Source organism: Artemia franciscana, chromosome 15, assembly GCF_032884065.1.
Source record: "Artemia franciscana chromosome 15, ASM3288406v1, whole genome shotgun sequence".
Lineage (NCBI taxonomy): Eukaryota > Metazoa > Arthropoda > Branchiopoda > Anostraca > Artemiidae > Artemia > Artemia franciscana.
The window spans coordinates 26,955,246-26,979,942 of NC_088877.1; the positions used below are offsets into that span (position 1 = coordinate 26,955,246).

Genomic DNA, 24,697 nt, shown 5'->3' on the forward strand with positions numbered 1-24,697 from the left:
TCATCAATGTTCAATCTGTTATACTGAAAAAGCTGGCCTTGGTTAGGCATTTTATCAAAATAGTCAATTTTGGGTAACTATTGGCCGAGGTTTGTCCTTTACTAGGTTGCAAATACAACCGCAATCGCAATACCCTCTTGGGTAATGTCGAAGTTTCGCTTTAAAATACCACATCTTGGTCCTCATAACCATTGCTAAACTGGTGTCATTAGTATTTTATATAGTAATCACAGAAATTAAATGTCGCATCTTGATTAATATCATCCACTGCTCAAAAATTATTTCAGAGCGATAAAATGTACAACTGAATGTCGACGCACTTTCATATAGGATCATCCGTTTACTATACTTTCAAAGAACTCTGAAAAAAGGTAATCTTAAAGCAATAACAAACAGTAGTTAAAGAACTGAACCAGATCGATTTTATGGAACAGTACAAGCTTGAATAAACAAGCGTATAAAAAATCCAGAACATGCAAAAAAACTTCGTTTCACAGTTTCAATCGCAAGACGCAAAACAATTCAAATATAACTAAAAATTCCTATACAATCAACTTTTGGTCTCGCTTCCTTTGGCCAGAATGTTCTGTGCAGTTGGTGGGGATTTTGTAGGATCATACTTGTAGGTTTTAGGGACTGGTCCCATACCCGCTCTTCTGAATTGAAGCTCATCAGCACGTTTTCTTTCTTCAACTACCTTCACGGCTTTCATGTTGGCCCATGCTGAAAGTAGGGAGAACTTAGTTCTACCGAAATAAACCAAGTCTTTCACATGCCAAGCTAGCTAAGAAATACAACGAAGGAAAATCCTTGAATGTACGCTTTAGACTAGTATTTTTTTCTTCTAATTGTCAGCACAATGATGTTCCAAACACTATCCATTTAAACCATAACGTCAAATTTCACCGCGAATGAGTGTTCTAAAGCAAGAATTTGGTCTAAAACCATTTATTATACTTTATTTGCAGAGAAATTTGTTTTTTAAATGTTACTGGAAAAGGTCAAAATTCGAATTATAAATGGAACAAACTGTTCCTTTTTTGATGAACCCAAAAAAAAAGGAAGTTGATTCCTTCTCAGTCGTTTGAAATAATTTTCTCCATAAAGCCTGAATAGAATTAAGAGGTACAGTCTTGCCAGTCCTAAATTGATGACACCTAACCCCGAGGATTGAATTAAACTATTAAACTTCTTTTGAAACTTCCTTACTTCTAACAATGGTAAACACAATGATGAAATTAATTTGTCGAATTAAAGTCACAAGGAAAGATAACTTACAGTCTTTAAAACCTTCCACAAAACCTTTCTTAGTTCCTGGTAGATCTTCGGGTGTCCATTCTCGTTTCACTGGGATCCCTAGCTTCTGTCTTACAGCTGGGATTTTCAAAAATGATACTTGAAGTAACGACACAGAATTCGCACAGAACCAATACCATGCAAGATTCTGAAAGAAAAGAGATGCTATTTGGCTTTTAAATGCAATAGGATGTATTCACATACAATACCTGAAAACCCTAGGTCCATACATTGTATTAATTTTTACCAACTACATTGGTAAATGTACATAAATTTATTTATTGAATCTTCAAAGAGCCAAACTGCACTAGTCCAGGAAATCCCTAAGCTAGCCTCCAACCTTAAGTCAGTCAAAAACATTTCAATTTGGCAGCCATATCAGTTTACTTCATTCAAATATCCACTACATATATCACAGCTGCTAAATATATCACCAGGAACAGAGGTTTTGGCAAATAAATTGGTGGTGGAAAACGTTAGGCTGAATTACAGGCAAAAGCTTGCTAATATTTTGTGCCTATCTTTAATAATTACTACTATAACAGTCAATTCATCACCGCAACAATCCACCTGAGGTCAACATAGCTTCATATGCTCCTTCTCTCCGCCCCAATCTGCTCTGAGTTTAAATCTTTACCTCCCCCCCACACACAAAATTCATACTGTCCATTTTGCCTGACGCAACCTGAATTCCCAGAATCACTGAATATGGCAACCCATCATCCTTCATCTATGAAATGCATCCTATCCACTTTAATCATCATTTCAGCATAGCCGTTGCCAATGGGAATGAATCGAATTTTTCACACACCTCTTTTTTATACACAGTCGCATAAATTCAAAATCATGAGTTTTCAAAACAAATTTTCGTTTCGCTCAATGCGATTCCAGTAGACTTCCGTCCAAAAGTCTATTTCATTTCGGCATCTAGTGGCTTGGTAACAAAGAATTCATACTATGACTATGCAAAGGCTGTTGATACCGATCAAGCCCAAGCAAAGAAAGGCTCAAAGTCTGTCTCCTTGGGTCTCCACTGGCATTCGAGCTTCCTTCTTGGGGGTGGAAGTAAGGGGGTGACCACCGTCTCTACCGGCTTGCAAATGGTGGCAATATGTTTAATAAGCTCAGCACTTCCCTTTGAGTAAAGTTCATTTTCAATATATTTCTACTCTATCCCCACCATACAAGGTCAGTTGATTATCACTAAAGGTTCCAATTACAAAAAAAAACTAAGTAGGAAGCACAGATAGTATGAAAAATTCCCTGGTCTCTGAGGAGCTTTGAATTGTATGGAATTGCTGTGAAGTGTATGGGATAGCATTTACACGCAAAAACAAAACACAAAGAAGTCCTGAAAGTAAAAAAATGCTTTGGTCTCAAATTACCTTCAAAGAACTCATGGAACTGATAGACTATCTGAACTAGACTTGCTATTTGCCTATCTGTCTTAGTAATGCCATAGGATGACAGACTATCAAAAAAAAGGGAAATTAATCATGTTAAAAGAAACTCTGACAAAGGTATGCCATCTTCGCCATTCACAGCTACAATCTGTATGCTATAATTAGGCTAACAAGTCTTTTATTACTTTGACCGGACCAGTCTTAGTCTCAGTTTAGCCTTCAGTTGACCATTTCCTCGTTTCCCTGTGTGTAAACAAGAAAAAAAATATCTTTGAACAGGGAGGGGGCGGCTCTTTCAACCGATTAAAACAGTAAAAAACATATATGCTCTTTCAACCGATTAAAACAGTAAAAAACATACATGATAATCATCAGTAAAGTTTGAAGTAAAAGAAAATGAGATGAAAATAAAGCAAGAGAGATGAAAAAGACTTACTGTTGGAAAATTCATGATGAAAGGGAACAAGATTACGGGTATTGCTTTGAAGAAATAGGATGCTAACGGATTATTCGCCATAGCATTGCTTCCTGTGTCCACGCCAACCTAGGGAAAATTTTTGAAGCATTAACATAAACAAACTGCCGATATCGTTAGCAATAGTAGAATCAAAGTTATATAATCGGATCGAGTACTAACAATTTTGAAAACGAAATTAACAGCGAGTTCCAACTAAAATTGAACTCAAGTTAACAACAATTAAGTTGAAATTAAAGAGAAGTTACAAGGACACTAATGAGATGCACAGAAATATCCAGAAACATAGAAGCCACAACAATATGGCTGCCCGAGAGGGATCCTTAGATATACGAAAAAGGAATGAAACAATAAAAGCGAGCCAAAATTCTCCCCGATTCATTATCTACTGACAACAACAAAATACACTGAATAGATACTATTAAGTATTATTTATTCAATGTAGAAAGTAGAGTTCAGTTCAGTGGAAAAACCAGAAAGGATAAAAAAAACTCTCTCAGTGCCTATAAAACAACTTAAAATAGATGTAAATAAATTAATACAAATTAAATCAAAATCTTCGATAGAAATATCCAGAAACATAGAAGCCACAACAATATGGCTGCCCGAGAGGGATCCTTAGATATACGAAAAAGGAATGAAACAATAAAAGCGAGCCAAAATTCTCCCCGATTCATTATCTACTGACAACAACAAAATACACTGAATAGATACTATTAAGTATTATTTATTCAATGTAGAAAGTAGAGTTCAGTTCAGTGGAAAAACCAGAAAGGATAAAAAAAAACTCTCTCAGTGCCTATAAAACAACTTAAAATAGATGTAAATAAATTAATACAAATTAAATCAAAATCTTCAATCTCTAAATACATACCCTCTGTCCTCTGCCGTGCCAAGCGAAAAATAAAAATCAGGTTAAACTCGAAATAAAAGCATATATTTCTTTTATAAGTCCTTCAATAAGAGTCGAACTTATTGGACAGAGCAAGGGTTGCACAATAATGAATTGTTACAAAGATCTTGTTGCAGGAAATATTTTGAAGTAGGCCTACACAGTGCCGGACATGATTGCTAGGCTCGTATGATTGATTCCAAGTTCATATACAGTTCATTACAAAGTACAGGACAAGTTTATAGCCTATATTTAGCAATTACTTCTGAAACCATTATGAAGGAAATTAGGTAATAAAAAAAAGACAATTCAGAGAACTATTCTTGGAGTGATATTATTATTACTTTTTTCTGATAAACTGATTACTGCCTATGCTGAATTTAACAACTGGGCAGTGTTGGGAGAGTTGAGTTACGAATCATGTATAGAAACGACTAACGAAAGAAGGGCCAAATTTGCTGAGCCCGAACTGCCCGAGCTCGAGAGAGAAGCTCGCTTGTAAGGGATAAAAGTCGGTCTACCACCCGAGTAAAGCAATGACCAGTTTTTGAGAGCCAAAGGCCCACATACCCGAACTGAAGAAACGCAGTTTATAAAAAAGGTCAGGCTCAAAAAGCCCAAAAAGCGGTCTTATTCATAGATAACAAGAAAGTATTTCTTGTTTTATCAAAATAACAACGATTTGTTGCTAAACCCTTACGACTTATCAAAAGCATTCAATACACAAAAAGTACCTGAATTCCTTGACCGATATTAAATAAAAAAAACTAGTTTTTTCAACTGAAAATAAGGAGCGACATTAAAACTTAAAACGAACAGAAATTACTCCGTATATGAAATGGGTTGTCCCCTCCGCAGTCCCTCGCTCTTTACGCTAAAGTTTGACTCTTTGCCACAATTCTACTTTTTAAAACAATTAAAAACTTTAGCGTAAAGAGCGTGGGACTGCGGAGGGGACAACCCATTTCATATACGGAGTAATTTCTGTTCGTTTTAAGTTTTAATGTCGCTCCTTATTTTCAGTTGAAAAAACTAGTTTTTTTATTTAATTTCTGAACGTTTTTGAATTAATGCATGTTTGATTTTGGCTCTCCGCACATAAATTATTGAAATGAAATTAGTATATTAATTTTTTTTTTGGCTAAATGGCTTTCTCTTAGTTTTGATCAGACGATTTTGAGAAATAAGGGGTGGGGAAGGAGGCATAGCTGCCCTCCAATTTTTCGGTTACTTAAAAAGGCTACTAAAACTTTTAATATTCAACGAACGTTTTTATTAGTAAAAAATATACGTAACTTAAGAATTAACTTACATAACAAACTTTTATATTCTTATATTTTTATTATGTGTACGAGGGGGTTTGTACCCTCGTTAATACCTCGCTCTTTACACTAAATCGTAAGTTTTGTCCCAATTCTTTAAGAATGACCCCTGAATCAAAAAGGCCGTAGAATAAATAGTTGAAATCACTAAAAATATTTTAGCATAAAGAGCGAGGTATTTATCTCCTCCTAAATACCTCGCTCTTTATGCTAAAGTATTTTTAGAATCCCTCATATGCGTAATAATCTCTGTTCGTTTTAAATTTCAATGCTATTCCTTACTTTCATTTGAAAAAACGTTTTCATATTTTTTTTTCATTGTTTTTTTTTATAGCAATGCTAGAAAATCCTGCGCCCTTTCATTGAATTTTTCTTCCCCCATGACATATTCTTCAAAGGAAAGATCCTCCCACAAAGCCCTCTCCCATCAACCCCACCCCCAAACCAAAAAATCCCCATGAAAACGTCTGTACACTTCCCAATAACCATTACTATATGTAAACACTGGTCAAAGTTTGTAACTTGCAGCCCCTCCCTCAGGGATTGTGGGGGAGTAAGTCATTCCCAAAGACATAGTTATTATGGTTTTCGACTATGCTGAACAAAATGGCTATCTTAAAATTTTAATCTGTTGACTTTTGGAAAAAAAATGAGCATGGAAGGGGGCCTATTTGCCCTCCAATTTTGTGGTCACTTAAAAAGGGCACTAGAACTTTTCATTTCCAATGGAATGAGCCCTCTCGCGACATTCTAGGACCACTTGGTCGATAAGATGACCCCTGGGAAAAAAAACAAAAAAAAAACAAACAAACAAATAAACACGCACCCGTGATTTGTCTTCTGGCAAAAAATACAAAATTCCACATTTTTTAGATAGGAGCTTGAAATTTTTGCTATAGAGTTCTCTGATATACCGAATGCGATAGTGTGATTTTCGTTAAGATTCTATGACTTTTAGGGGATGTTTCCCCCTTTTTTCCAAAATAGGGCAAATTTTCTCAGGCTCGTAACTTTTGATGACAAAGACTAAATTAATTGAAACTTATATATTTAGAATCAGCGTAAAAATTCGATTCTTTTGATGTATCTTTTAGCATCAAAATTCCGTTTTTTAGAGTTTCGTTTACTATTGAGCCGGGTCTCCCCTTACTACAGTTCCTTACCACGAACTGTTTGAAAAGAAAATAATTCGGTATTTCGGGGCTTCTGACATTATTACTGCTTTGCGGAAGTTAGGCTCAAAATTGAAAAAAGATTATATTTTTTCTCTGGGCCCCTTCCACCTCTTAGTTCGTTTATTTTCCCGTTAGTTTTCACCTGTTTTCGCTTTATAGTTGTGTTATCTCTTAGCAGTTCTTTCGTTAGTTGAGTTATGGCTGTGGTATATATGTTTTATCGCTCGTATAGTTGTGTTATTTTCAAATTATACTCCATAATAGAGAGGCTCCGAACACCCAGCATTGTTTATTAAGCTCTTAATTTGACGTTTTTTTCTAACGTGACCAGATTCGTCCTGCGACCTTTTCATTGAATTTTTTTCCCCCATGGAATATATCTCCAAGGAAAGATCCTCCCACATAGCCCCCTCCCTCAACCCTGCCCCCAAAACCAAAAAAATCCCCCTGAAAACGTCTGTACACTTCCCAATAACCATTATTATATGTAAACACTGGTTGAAGTTTGTAACTTGCAACCCCTCCCCCAGGGACTGTGGGGGAGTAAGTCATCCCCAAAAACATAGTTATTATGATTTTCGACTATGCTAAACAAAATGGCTATCTCAAAATTTTGATCCGTTGACTTTGGGAAAAAATGAGCGTGGGAGGGGGCCTAGATGCCCTCCAATTTTTTTGGTCACTTAAAAAGGGCACTAGAACTTTTCATTTCCGTTAGAATGAGCCCTTTTGCGACATTCTAGGACCACTTGGTCAATACGATGACCCCTGGAAAAAAAAAAAAAAAAAAAAAAAAAAAAAAAAAAAAAAAAAAAAAAAAAAAAACAAATAAACACGCAACCGTGATTTGTCTTCTGGCAAAAAATGCAAAATTCCACATTTTTGTAGATAGGAGCTTGACACTTCTACAGTAGGGTTCTCTGATACGCTGAATCTGATGGTGTCATTTTCGTTAAGATCCTACGACTTTTGGGGTGTGTTTCCCCCTATTTTCCTAAATAACGCAAATTTTCTCAGGCTCGTAACTTTTGATGGCTAAGACTAAACTTGATGAAACTTATATATTTAAAATCAGCATTAAAATGCGATTCTTTTGATGCAGCTATTGATATCAAAATTCAATTTTTTAGAATTTTGGTTACTATTGAGCCGGATCGCTCCTTACTACAGTTCGTTACCACGAACTGTTTGAAAAACCAAAAAAAAATTGGCATACTAACTAAAGATAACAACAAAAATATAAAATAAGTAAACACATATTTACGAGTTGCCTCTGTCAAAATCAAAATGTAATTGTGATCAAACTGGGATTTAAATATATGATGATTTAAGGATTTTTTAAGTCTGCCGTGTTTAGTTTTTAGCTGTTTTTAATTTCTCCTTTTACTTTGTTTTCATTACAAATTTTTATTCATATCTTTCACAGCTTATATATGGTGTCCACAAAGTCTGGATACATGCAAATTTTATTTTTCACTGAATAAACAATTTTATTTTACTATAGTTTATAGGGAATTGTATTTTCAATATGATTTCGATTATTCGTATGTATTTGGCGTGCTTTTTTTAATTAAGGGTCCGTTTGATCATAAGTACACAACGAATGATTATTTAAAAGAAAACCAAATTCATTTTCCAAAATTACATACTTTACTCCATTTAACACCATAGATGCCAAGTTTGTTGTAACACTTATCATACCTCACAACAAATTTTAAAGTAACCTCTGTATAAAGCTTGCCGCCTGTTCCACTAGCCACAAATTTACTTCCGTTTATAGGTCGTCATCTCATTGTAACGTTTACCACTGAGTTGTCGCTTTAGGTGGAGAACGGATGGTAATCACTCGGCGCAAGATCATAGCTGTATTGTGGGTGACATAAAACTTCCCAGCCACAACTGTCCAACAAATTACGGGTTTGACCAGCAGTGTGAGGTCTTGCATTGTCATGAAGAAGAAGCACGCTTTGTCAGCGTGCCAAGTTTTTTTTGTTTTGTTTTTAATCGCTCTGCAGAGCTTCTGAGGGTTAAGCAGTATGCTGTTGCATTGATAATGGTTCTTCTCCATTGCATGAAGTCGAAAAAAAAAAAAAAAAAAAAAAAAAAAAAAAAAAAAAAAAAAAAAAAAAAAAAAAAAAAAAACATGCCTATTCCCAAACACCGACACCATGATTTTGCGCTAGGAGAGAGGATGTTCGGCCTTCAAATTTTCAGGAGAGTGTGTGTGATTCCACTACATGTTCTGCTGCCTCGATTTGGGCGTGATATGCGAAACCCGTATTTCGTCTCCAGTTCAAGCGGTTAACACCTCAGCGGCAACCGTTAAAAAGACGACAACGACGTAACAACAACAGTGAACTCTTGGCTATTGGAGCTGGAGGCATGTCAACACTCTGTATACATAAATATTCTGATTTCAGTCAAAATTTTCTAAGTGATACATTTATTTATTGTTTTTTTTTTACCCTAAACCTTTTTTTATATACATGTAAAATAGACAAAAAGCTTACTTCTTGTTTTTTTTTTAAGTTTATACTTTATCCTTATTTTATTAGATAATGCAAAAAACAATAACGGCAGGTATAAATGAATAAATAAATAAATAATTACAGGTGAAGGCAAATGGATAGAATAAACTTTTTACTGCAATTTGCTACAAAACAATTAAGATAAGAGTTAAGATAAGTTACCTTCATAACAACCGCCAAAGTCGCACAAGTTAAAACTGGCAAAACATAAGTAGGGTCAGGTACTGTTAGGTCTTGGAACCAGGCCAATCCTCCAACTCGTAAACTATCTACAGGGGCACTCGCCATCCCTCGCAAGGCGAAAAATATCGACATAAATATAGGAGCCTGAAACGGAAAGGCAATTAAGGAAGATCACGAGGTTTTTACCATTTTCTCGAAGATTTTTTCCTAATTTTTTTTTCTGTGATTCCAAATCCACGCAATTAACTTTGGTGTATGCTCCAATCCATGACAAAGTACATTTTACAGTGAATTTCAATATATGTTTTATATGTACTGGTAGAATTTTCAAACAAGCAAATAAGATCGAATATGTTCACTACACCGACGAATTTATATTTCAAATCAAAAGGCTCAGCAAACCCCCGAAATACTGATTTCAAATAAGTTAAATAAATTAATTTTTACCAATCTACGATTTTTCCCAAGGGAAAATTCTATAGAACCAGTTATCATATAATGTGGGGAGGAAGCTCATTTGAACAAATATTTCTTTCTCAAAGAAGAAACAGACATTACAGAAGATTTCACATGTCAAAGAAGATATTACAATAGCAATATTTCACCCATTTTGAGCATCAAACTAAGCCAAATATCTGACCCTAATAGGGCCAAAATCAATCGAACAACATTTTTAGAACTACCAAAAACCTATTTACACAATATTCTAGTTTCAGGGACCATACTGTCGTGCAGTGTCCCGTTTTTTCTAAAAATCATTACAAAATGAACAATTACTACAGACGTTTAAACAGCAACGTTAACAGTTGAAAATTAGCGCATAGTCACGCACCGAATATCAGGAAAGGGACAAGTGGATTTTTTAGGGTAAAGGCCAGGGGGGGGCGTCAAAAAGACAATTTTAGGCCTACATCTTTGGAGCTTCCATAAAAGCATCTTAAATAAATAAGAAAGGCGGGGAAGTTTACCCCCCTTCATTTAGCGAGCTCCTTCATTTGGTGGAAAATTTTCGGACTAAACATACAATATGGGCGCAGAGGGATGATTGCTGTGTTATTGTAGAAAAGTTTGGTCAAACTTCATCGCAAGAAACAACATATTGAAGGGACAGGGTCCTTTTATATATAGCATGATATCGGATCGTTTTAAGTTTTGCTGTTGCTCTTATATTTTACTATATAACGAAAACAAGTTTTTTTTTCAATTGAAAGTAAGGAGCAACATTAAAACTCAAAACGAACAGAAATTATTACGTATATGAAGGAGTTACCCCTCCTTGAGTTGGCAAATACAAATATTGATAATATAAATATAAAATATGAACATAAAAATATGAATATAAATATATAAATAATATTGGCAAATAGTTATATACAAAATTGAGTAGGAGAATAGAGAGTAAGACAAATAAAATGAGTTTTGTATAGGAATTCTGTCCAATCATCCCAGTGTAAAATTTTCCCTGGAAAGTTCATTCCCTCCAAAAAAAAATTCCCTCCCACGAAAACCTAATCCAAGCACAAAATCTCCTCCTCCCCCCAAAAAAATGCCAGTTTACTTCCCAATAACAAATAATAAAAGTGAACAATGGACAAATTTCATAGCTTAAAGGCCTCTTCCCACGGACAGTCGGGGGTCATGTTACCGTTGAAGACATAATTATTGGATCTTTCAACTATGGTGAACAAAATGAATATTTCAAAAGTTTTGACGGACAACTCTGGGAAAAAAGGGGCGTCGGGCGGGGGCTATTTACCCTCCAATTTTTTGGTCACTTAAAAAGGGCAGTAGAACTTTCAATTTTCGTTCGTATGCCCTCACCTTATCATCTAGAAATAATATTTCGACACGATCACCCCTGAAAAAAAAAACATAAAAAATAAACACACATCCATGATCTTTCTTCTGGCAAAAAAAAAAAAAAAATTCCACATTTTTGTATAGTCTATAGGAACTTGGAACTTCTACAGTAGAGTTTTGTGATACGCTGAATCTAATGGTGTGATTTTCCTTAAGATTCATTAACTTTTACGGGTGTTTTCCCCATTTTTAAAAATCAGGTAAATTTGCTCAGGCTCATTACTTTGATGGGTAACACTAAACTTGATTAGTCTTATATATTTGGAATCAACACAATAAGCTGATTCTTTTGATATGTCTATTGATATCAAAATTCCGGTTTTTATAGTTTCGGTTACTATTGAGCTGAGTCACTCCTTACTTACAGTTCGTTACTACAAACTGATTCATTTGCGATAAAACTAGTTTTTCAGCGTAATGAAAAGCACTATCAGGTCTTAGTAGTAGTATTTCTCGGTAGCTACCGTAATCAAAGGAAGAATTTTACCCTTTGGTATTTCTAATCCATAGGAACACCGTACCCAAAACGTTTAAAGAATGTAGCTATACTACAACAAGATTTCGACATCCACTAAAAAAATCATTAGTATGATTTAACATATAAATTCTTTCAGTATACACACAAAAGACTGAATTATATTTTTTTAAATGCAAATTGAAAAATAAAACATTAACATTATCGTGGTATATAAATATGGTTACCTGAACTAGTGGTAGCTTTAACGCCCTAAAGGGATTGATATCCTTCTTCTTCATAAAATCATTGAGTTCGTGCATAAGTCTTGCAGCTTGAAATTGAAGATAGAATTAAATAGGTATATAAAAATTGACAGCAATAACATGTTTATGCATCTTTAAACAAATTATCAAATTTGTCTAAAATCCCCTCTGTCATTCATGATTAAAACATGGGCTAGACTTGTTAGCCTTTGTTTAGTTATAGACATAGAAAGTAGTAGCAAACAAGTCCGATAAGCAAAGCTTATTACTTGATATACCGTCATTCAAGCGAGAACCTAAAACTAATCAAACAATTCTTCTGAAAATGTTTATCATATCTTCCTACTTTTGAAGCTCTGGTGTTTCACTACCATGAAAAAGACAAAATTAATGTCCGTCAATGAGACAAAAAAAAAAGAATATCCGATGCCATGTAACGTTATCCAACAAAATCACCATTTTAATTACCTAATCTTCTCAACAACAAAAAATTATGTTTCCACCTTTCTTTTTTACTTTTGCTTTACACTGGACTAAAGATAAAAGAACAAATTTTGTTAGAAGACCGCGATGTCATAGTTTTTAGATTCCTGAATGTTCTTTATACTGACCCGGTCCCAACTGTTTTGGTATCAATTAATTATAGTTACAAAACAAATAAATTTACCAACTATCTAAAAATTCTGGATCAGATGTTTTTAATTTTACACCTTTGAAATCCCAATTTTGATCAATCAAAATAAATTTATTTCGGGTTTTCTAGCTCCGCAGGGTAGAACTGCCCAGTCGGAGGCACTATTAGCTTTAATCGCCATTAAACTCATGTCAAAGTGCAAAGATTTCGGCTCTAATTAGTTTCCCATACTCTTTCTCCGACAGCATCAACTCCTGTTGATCCTGTTGTGCAAGAAACTTCTAACCTATACCTGATATATTACGCTTGATTTATAAAAAAAAAATAGTTAAGCCCATCAAAGCTTCAATTAAATGTAATTTCCATATTTTGTCATTGCGTACAACTTAGAACATTCGTATCAAATTTCTAAGAATCTAGGTGATGGTGAAAAATAAACTTGATTTGTTTTTATTTTTATTTCCGAACTAAAATTTATTAGTTTAAGAACATTATTACAAAATAAAACCAAAATAACATCATATCAAAAAATCACCATCGAATGATCACAATAACTGCTTTATACTTCCATTGACTGTATTTTTTTTTTTAAATTGTATTTCTTGTACTCTAAAAAAAACCTATAACGATAATAATTACAGCTTCAGCTATTGTAAAGTAAATCTGATAGAAGGTTATAGTACATTGTCAACACAACTGGGTTGACTTAAAAATAATGAGGCGTATCTTCGGCGTATACAAAGCCAAAATGATTGGAAGGAAACCTGTGTCTTTCAATGTCATCGGGTGCCCACCACACAGCATTGAAGAAATTGTCAAGATAACCATTATTCTGACTTTTAATTCTGACTTTCCTTTATTGTTATTGAAATCTCTTAACCGTTGCGGTAGAGTCCTGATTGAAAAATATATGTACGATCAATCTAATATTGGCTGTATTTGGCGCATACTCTTAAAAGGCGAGTATTAAAATTGATTAAAATTTAATGATCCCTTCAGCTAAATATTATGACGACAAAAATTTCTAAATTATTGTCATTTCCTTGTACCACTCCCGAAAAAGGTTGGATCAGCCTCACACCTCAAAAGAGAAAACAAAGACAATTACTCTTATTTCTAGCAGACGTCCTGAAAAAAAATCCCTTCTCCTATAGAAGTCAAATTGCGTTTAGTGACCCAAAAAGTACAACTAGGACACTTACCATTACTTCCTAAAAAGTTGGCTGGTACCAGAAAGGTACTTTTGGTAGATGTTCTTATAAAAACAAATTGGGACCCAACTCCCCTCTCCCCAAAGTTAGACTCTGTTCGGAAACTCAAAGGGCCTAACTCAGGCAGTAAAATCTCTTAGTTAGAAAATAAATATTTATTTCTATTATGTTTAATTGACATCTGACAATACCTTCTAGTAGATCTGCAGATGGCATGGTTCTGGAAAATAAAAATACACACTCCATCCATCTATGAGCAAATCACAGAAGAATTTTTCTTCTCTGTTTCACAGTTTCCATTTTGCAACAAACCGATGAATTTTCAGCACTGTTACCGGTAACAGACCACCGATCACAATAAAAGCCAAAAATAGTGGTGTTAATCCACAAAACAGTTAGATTACAAAATAAGTATCTGTGCAGAAACAATTTTGTCTACAGTTTTCTATAGTAATTTAATATAGCGTGGTCAAACAATAATTCTCTATTTTAAGCCACACAATTATTTCCGAAGTCATTGAGATCAAAAGTATAGTCGCATAATTTAAGTTTTTCTTTTATAAAAAGGAAAATAAGACGAACAGAAGGAAAAGGAAATCGTGTTTAAACCTCGACATCTAAGCCAGAATCTACCAGCAGCTTCGCAAGCCACTCAAGAGATATCATAAACTGTTGTCTCCAGCAACTCTTGTGAGATAGCAAAAACAACTTACCATTGATATTTTTCACGTTCTTTAAGCCTTGGGATTTGTGAACCTTATCCTTTAACCACCCCCAAAGAAAAGTTACATTCGTTAAAAAGGAACTTCTGACGAACCAATAATGAGAACAATCTCGACCCAACCATCTCTCAAAAAAGGATTCATTCAGAAAGTCACCAACAAAAACAGCAGAATATAGTAGGAGCACTATATTGCATGAAAATCAAGTCTCACATTCTTGAAGACATTGATAATAGACTGAATTTTATCTAGTCCTTCATTCTGCACCATTCCTCTGCTTTAAGTCATTTCTTATATATTTAGTGATTATAAGAGGATACACATGTGCACAGCAATGCCATTTCCTTCATCATTGCAGTCTTGTCAACATCATCTCTGCAACTCCACACGGTTTTTGCAGCCTTCGTTGCCATACCTAGCAGTAATGTTGCTTTCAAGTAAGCCAATTAAATTTTTTTTTTAGCACATTTCGCACACAATGGATAGAAATTAATACTATTTACTTAACCTTAAGGCATCAGATATTATACGTTTTAATAGTTAGCAAAACATGATAGTAAAAAAAAAGTTCAAATAAGCAGTCAGTTTTAAACAAACCCATAGATAGTTACAAAGACAGAAATATCGTAGTTACAATTGATATTATAAATACCAGCATCAGAAGGATTTCAAGTTTTACTCTAAAAGAAATTTGTATAATTTTGTGTTTTGCAGATATTTGCCAAAACCAATGGCAAGTCGTCATTGCTGCTGATGCAAGTGATCTTGCTATAAAAAAGTTTTACTATTATAGCAAGAGGGAATCGAACTCCGACATAACAAATTCTCACTAAATTAAAATGTTTGCTGTCCCTTTGAAACAAGTTATCAAGGTTTAACTTTTTTCCACTCAAAAGATTTACCTTCTAGTTTATTTCCATAGGCTTTGGCCTCATTGAAGTTCTGCTGCAGACGTTGAAACTGAGGCATATGCTCTGAAAAATGGGCAGCATTTATCTGGGCTTTCACGACTAGTGGAAATAACGCCAATCTAACAGCTACAGTTCCTAAAATACAAAAACAAGAGTTAGCTTAAATATCGAGCTGACGCTAAGCAATTCATATACAGCGATTAGGCTCGTACATAGGAATTAATCGTACAAATTGAAATTAATTTGATTGCTTTTGAGTCATGCAAAAGAAAGATCGTAACTCACCGTCTAATCTTTGGATTTTTTTTAGTTTGAGTCCTTAATTCTGGATCATTTATCAATCTTTTTACTTTTTTTTAGCCACTCAAGTTAGCCATTCAGGCAAAAGTCAATTCTTTAAGGCGATGGAGCAATGTCCACAAGACCAATAGACAAAGTCGTAACTCGGCAAAAGTCACGATTGACGTCCCTCAGCATATTTAGGAAAGTAATTATCTGACAATTAATTTACTTTTATATTTTCTGATAGGCATGTTAAGCATGGATACTTATAAATTCAAAATGACAAACGCATTTTATAATCTACAATCTGATAGTTTTTACTACAGGTTTGAACTGGGTTAAAACTAATATCAATTAGCTGGGCAGCGTTCGTTTGAGGTATCAGGTCGACACAAACTATCTCAGACTCTCAGCCTCCTCCTCCCCTCTTACGCAAAATTACCACCAAATAATTTTAGAGGTCTCCACTACAATCTAGTCAGCGCTCAAAACAGATAGTAATCTAAATCTCATATTTTACCCGCTAAAATTGCAAGCCACCATGGCATACCAACGTTCGCATGTAGAAACTCCAAAGCATGCTGCACCCATCCTGATGGCCACATTCCTCCAAGCCCATAACTTGCCATACAAGGTTCTCCAGCCTAAAAACAGTGACACATTTCAAATTAAAGCCAATGGAAGTTATAAATTGCATAATACAGCAATATAGTAGCTCATCACTGGACAATTTAGATGTCTAACTTCGTAATTATCCACCAGCATTCAAGAAGTTGCACTCCAAAAAGAAAACTTCATAATTATTATTCTGTCTGGATTGAGGGGCAGGCAATGTTATGCTGGAACAAGTTTTGATTTCAATTAAAATCCCGGCTTTGAGACGTCTCACAGCACCTTTACACATTTTACTATACTGATTAAAACAGCGACATCTTACTTATAAATTGTTTAATCATTAACAAATATCGAATTAGCTGGACTCCAATTTTCTTTCTCATTCAAATGAAAGTAATTTGTGAATTCATCTTCTTCTTACTAAAGCAATATTACTACGTTCCAAAAAACCACAAAAAAAACTCATCCTTGAGACTCTTTTAAAACGGAATTTTTAGCCATGAATTATTCAGCGCTACAAAAGAAACTAGCGTTTAAATAGTCCAAGTAACAAAATTTCTTTTATTCCTGTGTATGAAACGTCAAGCAGTTTCCTTTAACTCAGAAGTTTTATCTCACTTAAAAAATTGAAATAAATAAAGAACACAACCTTTCAAATTTAGGTAAAGAGCAACGTCAAACTTAAACCTACGGAAATTAATCTATACATATTAAAGAACTAGCCCACTTCCATTCATTTCTCTGTTCTTTATGCTAAAGTTCTATTCTTTTACTTCAATAATTCAATAGCTATACTCTAGCGTAAGAACAATTTAATAATAAGTGTTACTTTTTTTTAATCACGAAGCTTCCAGAGGGAATGGCTTCGTTAGTTATAAAATTAAAGCATATAAGCAAATACTTGCTTAAAAGAATAAAATTTTAAGCGCAAATATTTTGAAAGGCAATAGGAAAATTAAACACTTGTGATTTCTCAACCACCTATACTTCTTACACTCTAACATGCTTCTACAAATCGATCTGTAATGTAAAAATACTGGGAGTTAAGAAGATGAAAACCCAACTCCCTCGTACATAGGATAATTTCTTTTTAATTTACGGTTTAATGATGTATTTTTTTATATCTTTTTCTTCTTTTTTTAATTTGAGGTTGTTTTTAACATCATATTTAAAGCTTTCTTATATTTTAGGATGGGGCGGTCCACCCTTTCCTGCAACTCCCAATGTTTACATTCAGTATATGTTTTTATAACAATGCTTCGAGAATGAAAATCATCCCTAAAAAAGCATAGACTTTAAAGAATTTATCACGTGAAGGGGAGGTAAAAAGGTTGGAAATGAACATTTGGGTCACTATTGTCAAGTTTTCAAGATAGGTTCTTCACACAAATCCTGTTCACTCTCGCAGCTCTTCATTCTTTGGTCCGGCTAAATATATAAAAGAATAGAAAAAACATTACTTCACTGACCTCCCTCATATTAGTAACTATTCATAAATTAATGAAGCCTCATGTGTTTCATTTCAGTCAAATGAAGAATAAAAATATCCGTTTATAATAACCATTCATTTTATGCCAATCGTAAAGATTGAATGCTAAAGGACGAATGCACTGCCACGTGACATTCCAGCCTCTAAAACTGAGATGCTGTTAAAGATTTTCCTATATTTTGAAATCCATTGACTATCTCAAAATATTCAAACAACAATGATATGGCTCTGTTCCACTCCTGAATTTCAGATGTCCCCAATTTGCTGAGCCAGATCTTTGTATCTTAAAAAAAAGAGCACTGTAAACTTAATTTCCCATTCGAAAGAGTCGCTTTTCCGATATCCTACGGCCTCGGATCGAAACGATCTTCTCAGAAAAAAAATGCTTTAACGATCATTCATCTCCAGAAAAAAACGTATTTTCGAAGAAAGGCTTTCGAAACCTCTCCTATAGTATTCTCATTTATGCCGAGTATGATGGTATTATTCTCATCAATGGTATTATGATGGTATTATTTGATCAAGTTAGGCAAATTGTCTCTACTAGTAACTACCTACGTTACCCCCTTGATGGGTAACGCTAAAATTAATAAGTTTTATATATTTGACTTCATCATAAGAATTAGAGTTATCAATTTTTCGTCTTTTTCAGAAATGTGATTACCATTGCGACTGGTTGCTGGTTATGCAGAGTTGAAAATCACAAACTATTTGATACTCAAGAGTAAAAGTATGAATGTCAATCAGCCTGATTTCTTAGATGAATAGACCTTGGCTATGGCAGACAACTTCACTAAAGCGATTACAACCAAAGGTTGGTACCTCCTGATAACGCTTTTTTAGAGGGAAACAAACGCATAATGAAGAAACTGGGGACGGCCGACATTTTTCGGGATTGTATTGTGCTTCATTTTTGTTTCTGCCTGAAAGAAGATGACGTTAGAGGGATATTTTAGTCTATTAGACAATAGCTTCCCGAACTATTATTTTCTGAAGTTTGCACGAAAAGATCATTGCACAAAAAAAGTAATAAGAAAGGAAGAAAACACAACGTTATTGGCCACCGGTTTGACGTCTTTTTGCCTTTTTTTTTTATGGCCAAAATTCAACAGCATGACGCAATGCTAGTTGTCGCAAATAAATTTCGTTCCCCAGTAAAATGTTGAAGGTGATTTCAATGGAACTTTAGCAACTACCTTCTAGGGGATTATTCCTCCATTGGGGGTGTTTCATGTGATATCTGATTGCACGGTAAAGCTTTTATATAATGATTACTGTCAACAACTGTTCTTTCTGCTTTTTTTATGCATACTCTCCTACCCTTGAGGATTATGACAAATTAAGAGTCTCTTTAAATATGAGATTACTTTTCAATGTCTTAACAATCGAAAAAAAGATTCAGAGCCAATCATGCGCGTTAACGGTTGATTAAAGATTTTCACGCTGGGTTTGGTCAGATTGGCTTCTGAGAAACATATATAACGAATTTAGACACTGAACATACAAGGCATAGAAAATAATAACAAGACTGAAATGAATCGCAGATTCAACTTACAGCATTCAATGTGACACCAACTTTATCCAAGACTTCTGTTGCATCAACTATTGAAGGTGAATTTAGTGCATCTGCAGGGACTAATGACGGTGGTTCTGGGATGGTCATTGTACTACCTTCCGCATTATCATCTTTTTTCAAAACATGGCTGATTGAGATACTTCTTGACTGTGTTTTATGGCAGCATGACCACTGTTTCAATGCAGTCTTCGGCGATATTCCTCTATTGGCTACCTTGAATAAGACAACAAATTGAAAAGTATTAAAATAATTTTTCTTTCATATATAAATGCATTTCTTTTTTTGATGTCCCATCAAAATTATAGCTTACATACAATAACAAGGATGAGTCAATATACATTAAGTTAAACGGTAGCAGCGAGTGTATAAATACATATTGTTTCTGCCATTTACATATTATAACCGTCTTCCAGATTGATTTCTTATATTCAAATATGAGGGAAAAGCCAATATATATTAAGCCGAGTGGTAACACTGAATCAACCAAGATAGGAAATAAGCTATGGAATGAAATAACGGATACCCAAACTGTAAAGCCTCTGTACTACAGTCCTCACCCTAGGCCACTCAGCTTGTCCCAAGTACCAGATAAGAGTAAATAGGAGATTCGGTTCCAGGGGTTCCAGAAATATACATGAGCATCTTGCCTATGGATAATGACAATAGGCGAAGAAGCAATGACTACTCAGATCTATTCTGAGCAAACCCTCCAGAATGTAGACATCTCCGATGAGTTAGGAGCCTCCTCACACGAACAGAGTGTATTGTATGGTATTGCATAACATATTCGTGGGAGGATCCTTTTCTGGAGGACCTCAGCAAATGGGCGGAGGAACCAGATAGGAACAGCACCCTCTGCAGACTGATGAGGAGAATTAGTTTACAGCTGTTTTCCTTTGATTAAATATGGTGCATGTAGATAAAAATAAGGGCTATATTGTCCAAGAAAAACCGAATAATTATGCGATTAGATGCCTATTGGCCTTGCATAAGACTGTACAAGGAAAGCAATTTTGAAAATCTAAAGGAAAACCGAAAACGAAAAAAGAAAAAATCAAACCGAGTAAATTAAGTTGAATATGTATACACAATTCTCATGAAGCAGCAATTGTTTATATTTAAATTGGAGGGTTTTCTTTTTATTCTTCATTTATCTTAAATTTAACTCCTATTTCTTATGAAATTTCTATTCTCATATCTCATAAATTACCAACCTTTGGGGAATCCTCACAAAACCAGATGAGTCAAAAATCCGTTTGTTGTTTTTCCGTTTTGCAAAATATTTACTATATCTACCACCTTGTCACAGAAATAAGAACAGTTCAAAATACAGAAATACAGACCCTGTACTAGCTGTCTCTCAGGTCATTATAAAAACATAACATAAAAGCAATTGGTTACACATTAGCCTGAATTCTAGTGCCGTCACTCATATACACTGTGATTACAAATAATCACATTTGTAATCAATCTTTGTTTGCTAATCAAACAAAGACTAGCATAAAAAGGTAGCAAAGCATCCCTGGTATCCTCAGTTGGTACATTGTGTACAGTTTAAGGTCAGGATTTCGTACCTAATGTAGACATGAATTTACTATTATTGTTATTTATTGAAGTACAATTAAGCTCTCTTGCTGTAAGATCTGTTATTTTTTCCGTTCTTTTTTTTTTACTCATATAAAAATTGTTGTTTATGTACATAGCAGTTTGTCTTAGTGCTTTCTTTTTTCTATTTTATTTGTTCTCTTTTCTGTTGTGTGAAGTACTTGTTCGTTTTTTCTTATAAAAATAAAAAAAAATGAAAGCAGTACTAACGGCAGCAGTAACAAATAAAATCACGCACTTTGACATGGTATCAGAAAGCATTAGTACTAAAACCAGCGGTAACAAATAAAATCCAACACTTTGACATGGTCATAGTAATTGAAAACTAATAATGCCAATGTCAGTGAAGCATTACACATTTGAACTAGGAAAAATTAAAGACGCATTAAGAAATATGCTCATTAAAGTCTAATAAAATATTGATTGTAATTCAAGTTTCTCTAGATCTGATCTGAAATTTCCTGAAAGTAAGCAAATTAATTTTTAGAGAGAGAAGGATTTATTCATTAAACAGGTAATAAACAAAAATGGTTACTACCTGCCCTAAAAATTAAAGCTTGTCCGAGGGGGAGATAGAGAAAACAAAATAACAAAATACAAAATACCACCACACTCAACTATAAATATGAAAAAAAAACATCATTACTTTACTTCCCCTCTGGGAACTACATACCATCATAACCCCTACAATAAATAAAATAGATGAATGAATCGAAACTCATAATCTATAAAAAGCAGCTCCTTAATGTTTTTCCGAAATATAACGGGGTCTCCAATTCTCCTTATATTACTCGTCAAACTATTCCATTTCCGTGTACCTCTATATAAAACAGAAAAACATGAACGGGAAGAAATGTCTCTAGGTACACTTAATCAACACTACCTTGATACAACCTAGATACAACCTTGTATCATGTGAATGAACAAAAGACCTAACGGATAATAAATCACTAAAACAGCGTGGTTGAATATCCTGAAATAATCCAAAAATAAACCACAATACATAAAATTCACTGAGGCTCGCAGTTGGCAAAATTTTCAAGGTTGGATAAAATTCCCGAACAGACTGACAAGGAGGAATCCCTGCTAAAAGCCTAACTGCGTGATTTTGTAGAACTCTTATTGGTTTAAGGATCGATCGAAAAGTGGAGAGCCAAATACTTGAACAATAAAGTATATACGGGTGTATAAGAGAAAAATAAAGATGGCGGAGGACAGATTTAGGGAAAAAATGTTGGAGTTTCTTCATTATACCTAGATTTCTTGCCATAATTTTACTAGTTAAAGTTACATGCTGCTTAAACGATAAAGTTTCGCCAATTAAAATTTGAATTGAGACTTTTCAATAACCAGTAAATAGCTACAATTAGGTTAGTCTGCAAAGGAAGGCTCGTTACAAAAAACAAGAGCTAAGAGCTCATATGGCACTTGTGACGAGGTCTGAAGAGCCAAAAGCCAAGAACTCATATGGAATGAGCTCTAGCAAAATTCTGAGAATCAATAGATTACTTTAAAAGGAAAATCAGAGGCTTAATGCCGGTCGGGATTTAAAATAAGAGCTCTGAGTCACGAGGTCCTTCTAAATATCAAAATTCATTAAGATCCAATCACCCACTCGCAAGTAAAAAATACCTCAATTTTTCTCTCCCTGACACGCCTACCAATTTTCATCGTCCTAGCACGTCCAGAAGCACCAAACTCGCCAAAGCACTGAACCCCACCATATAATTCCCCCAAAGAGAGCGGATCCAGTCCGGCTACGTCAGTCACGTATCTACAACATTTATAAGCATTTTCCAAGATTTTTGGTTTCCACCTCCAGCTCCCCCCAATGTCAACAGATCTGGTCGGGATTTGAAATAAGAGCTCTGAGACATGAGTTCCTTCTAAATATCAAATTTAATTGAGATCCGGTCACCCGTTCTTAAGTTAAAAATACCTCAATTTTTCTAACTTTTCTAAATTAACAACTCCCAGTTCCCCCAAAGAGAACGGATCCGTACCAATTATGTCAATCTCGTATCTAACTTGTGCTTATTCTTCCCATCAAGTTTCATCCCGATATCTCCACTCTAAGCGTTTTCCAAGATTTCTGTTTCCCCCCTCCAACCCTTTATGTCCCCGGATCCGATTCGAATTGAAAATGGAGCATCTGAGACATAAGATTCTTCTATATATTAAGTTTCATTGAGATCCGATCACCCATTCGTAAGATACCTCGATTTCACGTTTTCCAAGAATTGCGACTTCCCCCTCCAACTCCCTTCAATGTCACCGGATCTCGTCGGGATTTAAAATGAGAGTTTTAAAGCACAGGATCCTTCTAGATATCAAATTTCATTAAGATCTGATCACCCGTTCGTAAGTTACAAATACCTCATTTTTTCTTATTTTTCCGAATTACTCCCCCCCCCACTCCACCAAAGAGAGCGGATCCGGTCCAGTTATGTCAGTCACCTATCTTGGACTTTTGCTTATTCTTTCCACCAAGTTTCATCCTGATCTCTCCACTTTAATCGTTTTCCAAGATTTTCGCCCCCCCCCCCCCTAATGACACTGGACCCAGTCGGGATAAAAAATTAGAGATTTGAGTTTCGAGGTCCTTCTAAATATGAAATTCCATTAAGATATGATCACTCTTTCGCAAGTTAAAAATACCTAATTTTTTCTTATTTTCTAGAATTACCCCCCCCCAACTCCTCCAAAGAGAGCAGATCCGTTCCGGTTATGTCGATCCCGTATCTAGGACTTGTGCTTATTTTTCCCACCAAGTTTCATCTCGATCCCTCCAATTTGAGCATTTTCCAAGAGTTTAGGTTCCCCCCAAATATCCCCTTCACCAGATAAGGTTGAAATTTAATACAAGAGCTCTGCGACATGATATCCTTCCAAACATCAAATTTCATTAAGATCCGATCACTCCTTCGTAAGTTAAAAATCCCTCATTTTTCTAATTTTTCAGAATTTACCCCCCCCCCCCCTACACTCCCCCAAAGAGGACAGATCCGTCCCGGTTATGTCAATCACGTATCTAGGACTTGTGCTTATTTTTCTGACCAAGTTTCATCCCGATCCCTACACTCTAAGCGTGTTCCAAGATTTTAGGTTCCCCCCTTAATTCCCCCCAATGTCACCGGATCCAGTCGGAATTTAAAATAAGAGCTATGAGACACGATATCCTTCCAAACTTCAAATTCCATTTCCGATCACTCCTTCGTAAGTTAAAAAATACCTCATTTTTCTAATTTATTCAGAATTAACCCCCCCCCCCCAACTCCCCCAAAGAGAGCGGGTCCGTTCCGGTTATGTCAATCACGTATCTAAGACTTGTGCTTATTTTCCCACCAAGTTTCATCCCAATCCCTCCACTCTAAGCGTTTTCGTGATTTTACGTTCCTCCCTTCATTCCCCCCAATGTCACCGGATCCAGTCGGGATTTAAAATAAGAGCTCTGAGACACGATATCCTTCCAAACTTCAAATGTCATCAAGATCCCATCAGCCGTTAGTAAGTTAAAAATACTTCATTTTTTCTATTTTTTCCAAATTAACTGGCCCCCCACTCTCCCCCGCCAGATGGTCAAATCGGGAAAACGACTATTTCTAATTTAATCTGGTCTGGTCCCTGATACGCCTGCCAAGTTTCATCGTCCTAGCTTGCCTGGAAGTGCCTGAAGTAGCAAAACCAGGACAGACTAACATACAGACAGACAGACCAACAGAATTTGCGACTGCTTTAAGTCACTTAGTTAATACCAAGTGCCATAAAAATGTACATAAATGCACCTATTTTGCCCTT

At 35.1% G+C, this 24,697-nt stretch overlaps 1 protein-coding gene across 1 annotated transcript in view; it reads right to left on the reverse strand.

The window, feature by feature from the left end:
* Window positions 1-399: 399 nt before the first annotated feature.
* The window catches only part of LOC136036265 (mitochondrial inner membrane protein OXA1L-like), a 34,905-nt gene continuing 10,607 nt past the window's right edge, over window positions 400-24,697 (reverse strand). Inside the window, exons 3-10 of the mRNA XM_065718399.1 lie at window positions 19,274-19,507; window positions 16,135-16,258; window positions 15,324-15,467; window positions 11,837-11,922; window positions 9,254-9,418; window positions 3,136-3,243; window positions 1,279-1,444; window positions 400-723 (exon numbers count right to left, since the gene is read on the reverse strand). Of these exons, the coding sequence (XP_065574471.1) occupies window positions 551-723; window positions 1,279-1,444; window positions 3,136-3,243; window positions 9,254-9,418; window positions 11,837-11,922; window positions 15,324-15,467; window positions 16,135-16,258; window positions 19,274-19,507 (1,200 nt within the window). The 3' untranslated portion in view covers window positions 400-550. The remainder of the gene's footprint in view (window positions 724-1,278; window positions 1,445-3,135; window positions 3,244-9,253; window positions 9,419-11,836; window positions 11,923-15,323; window positions 15,468-16,134; window positions 16,259-19,273; window positions 19,508-24,697) is intronic.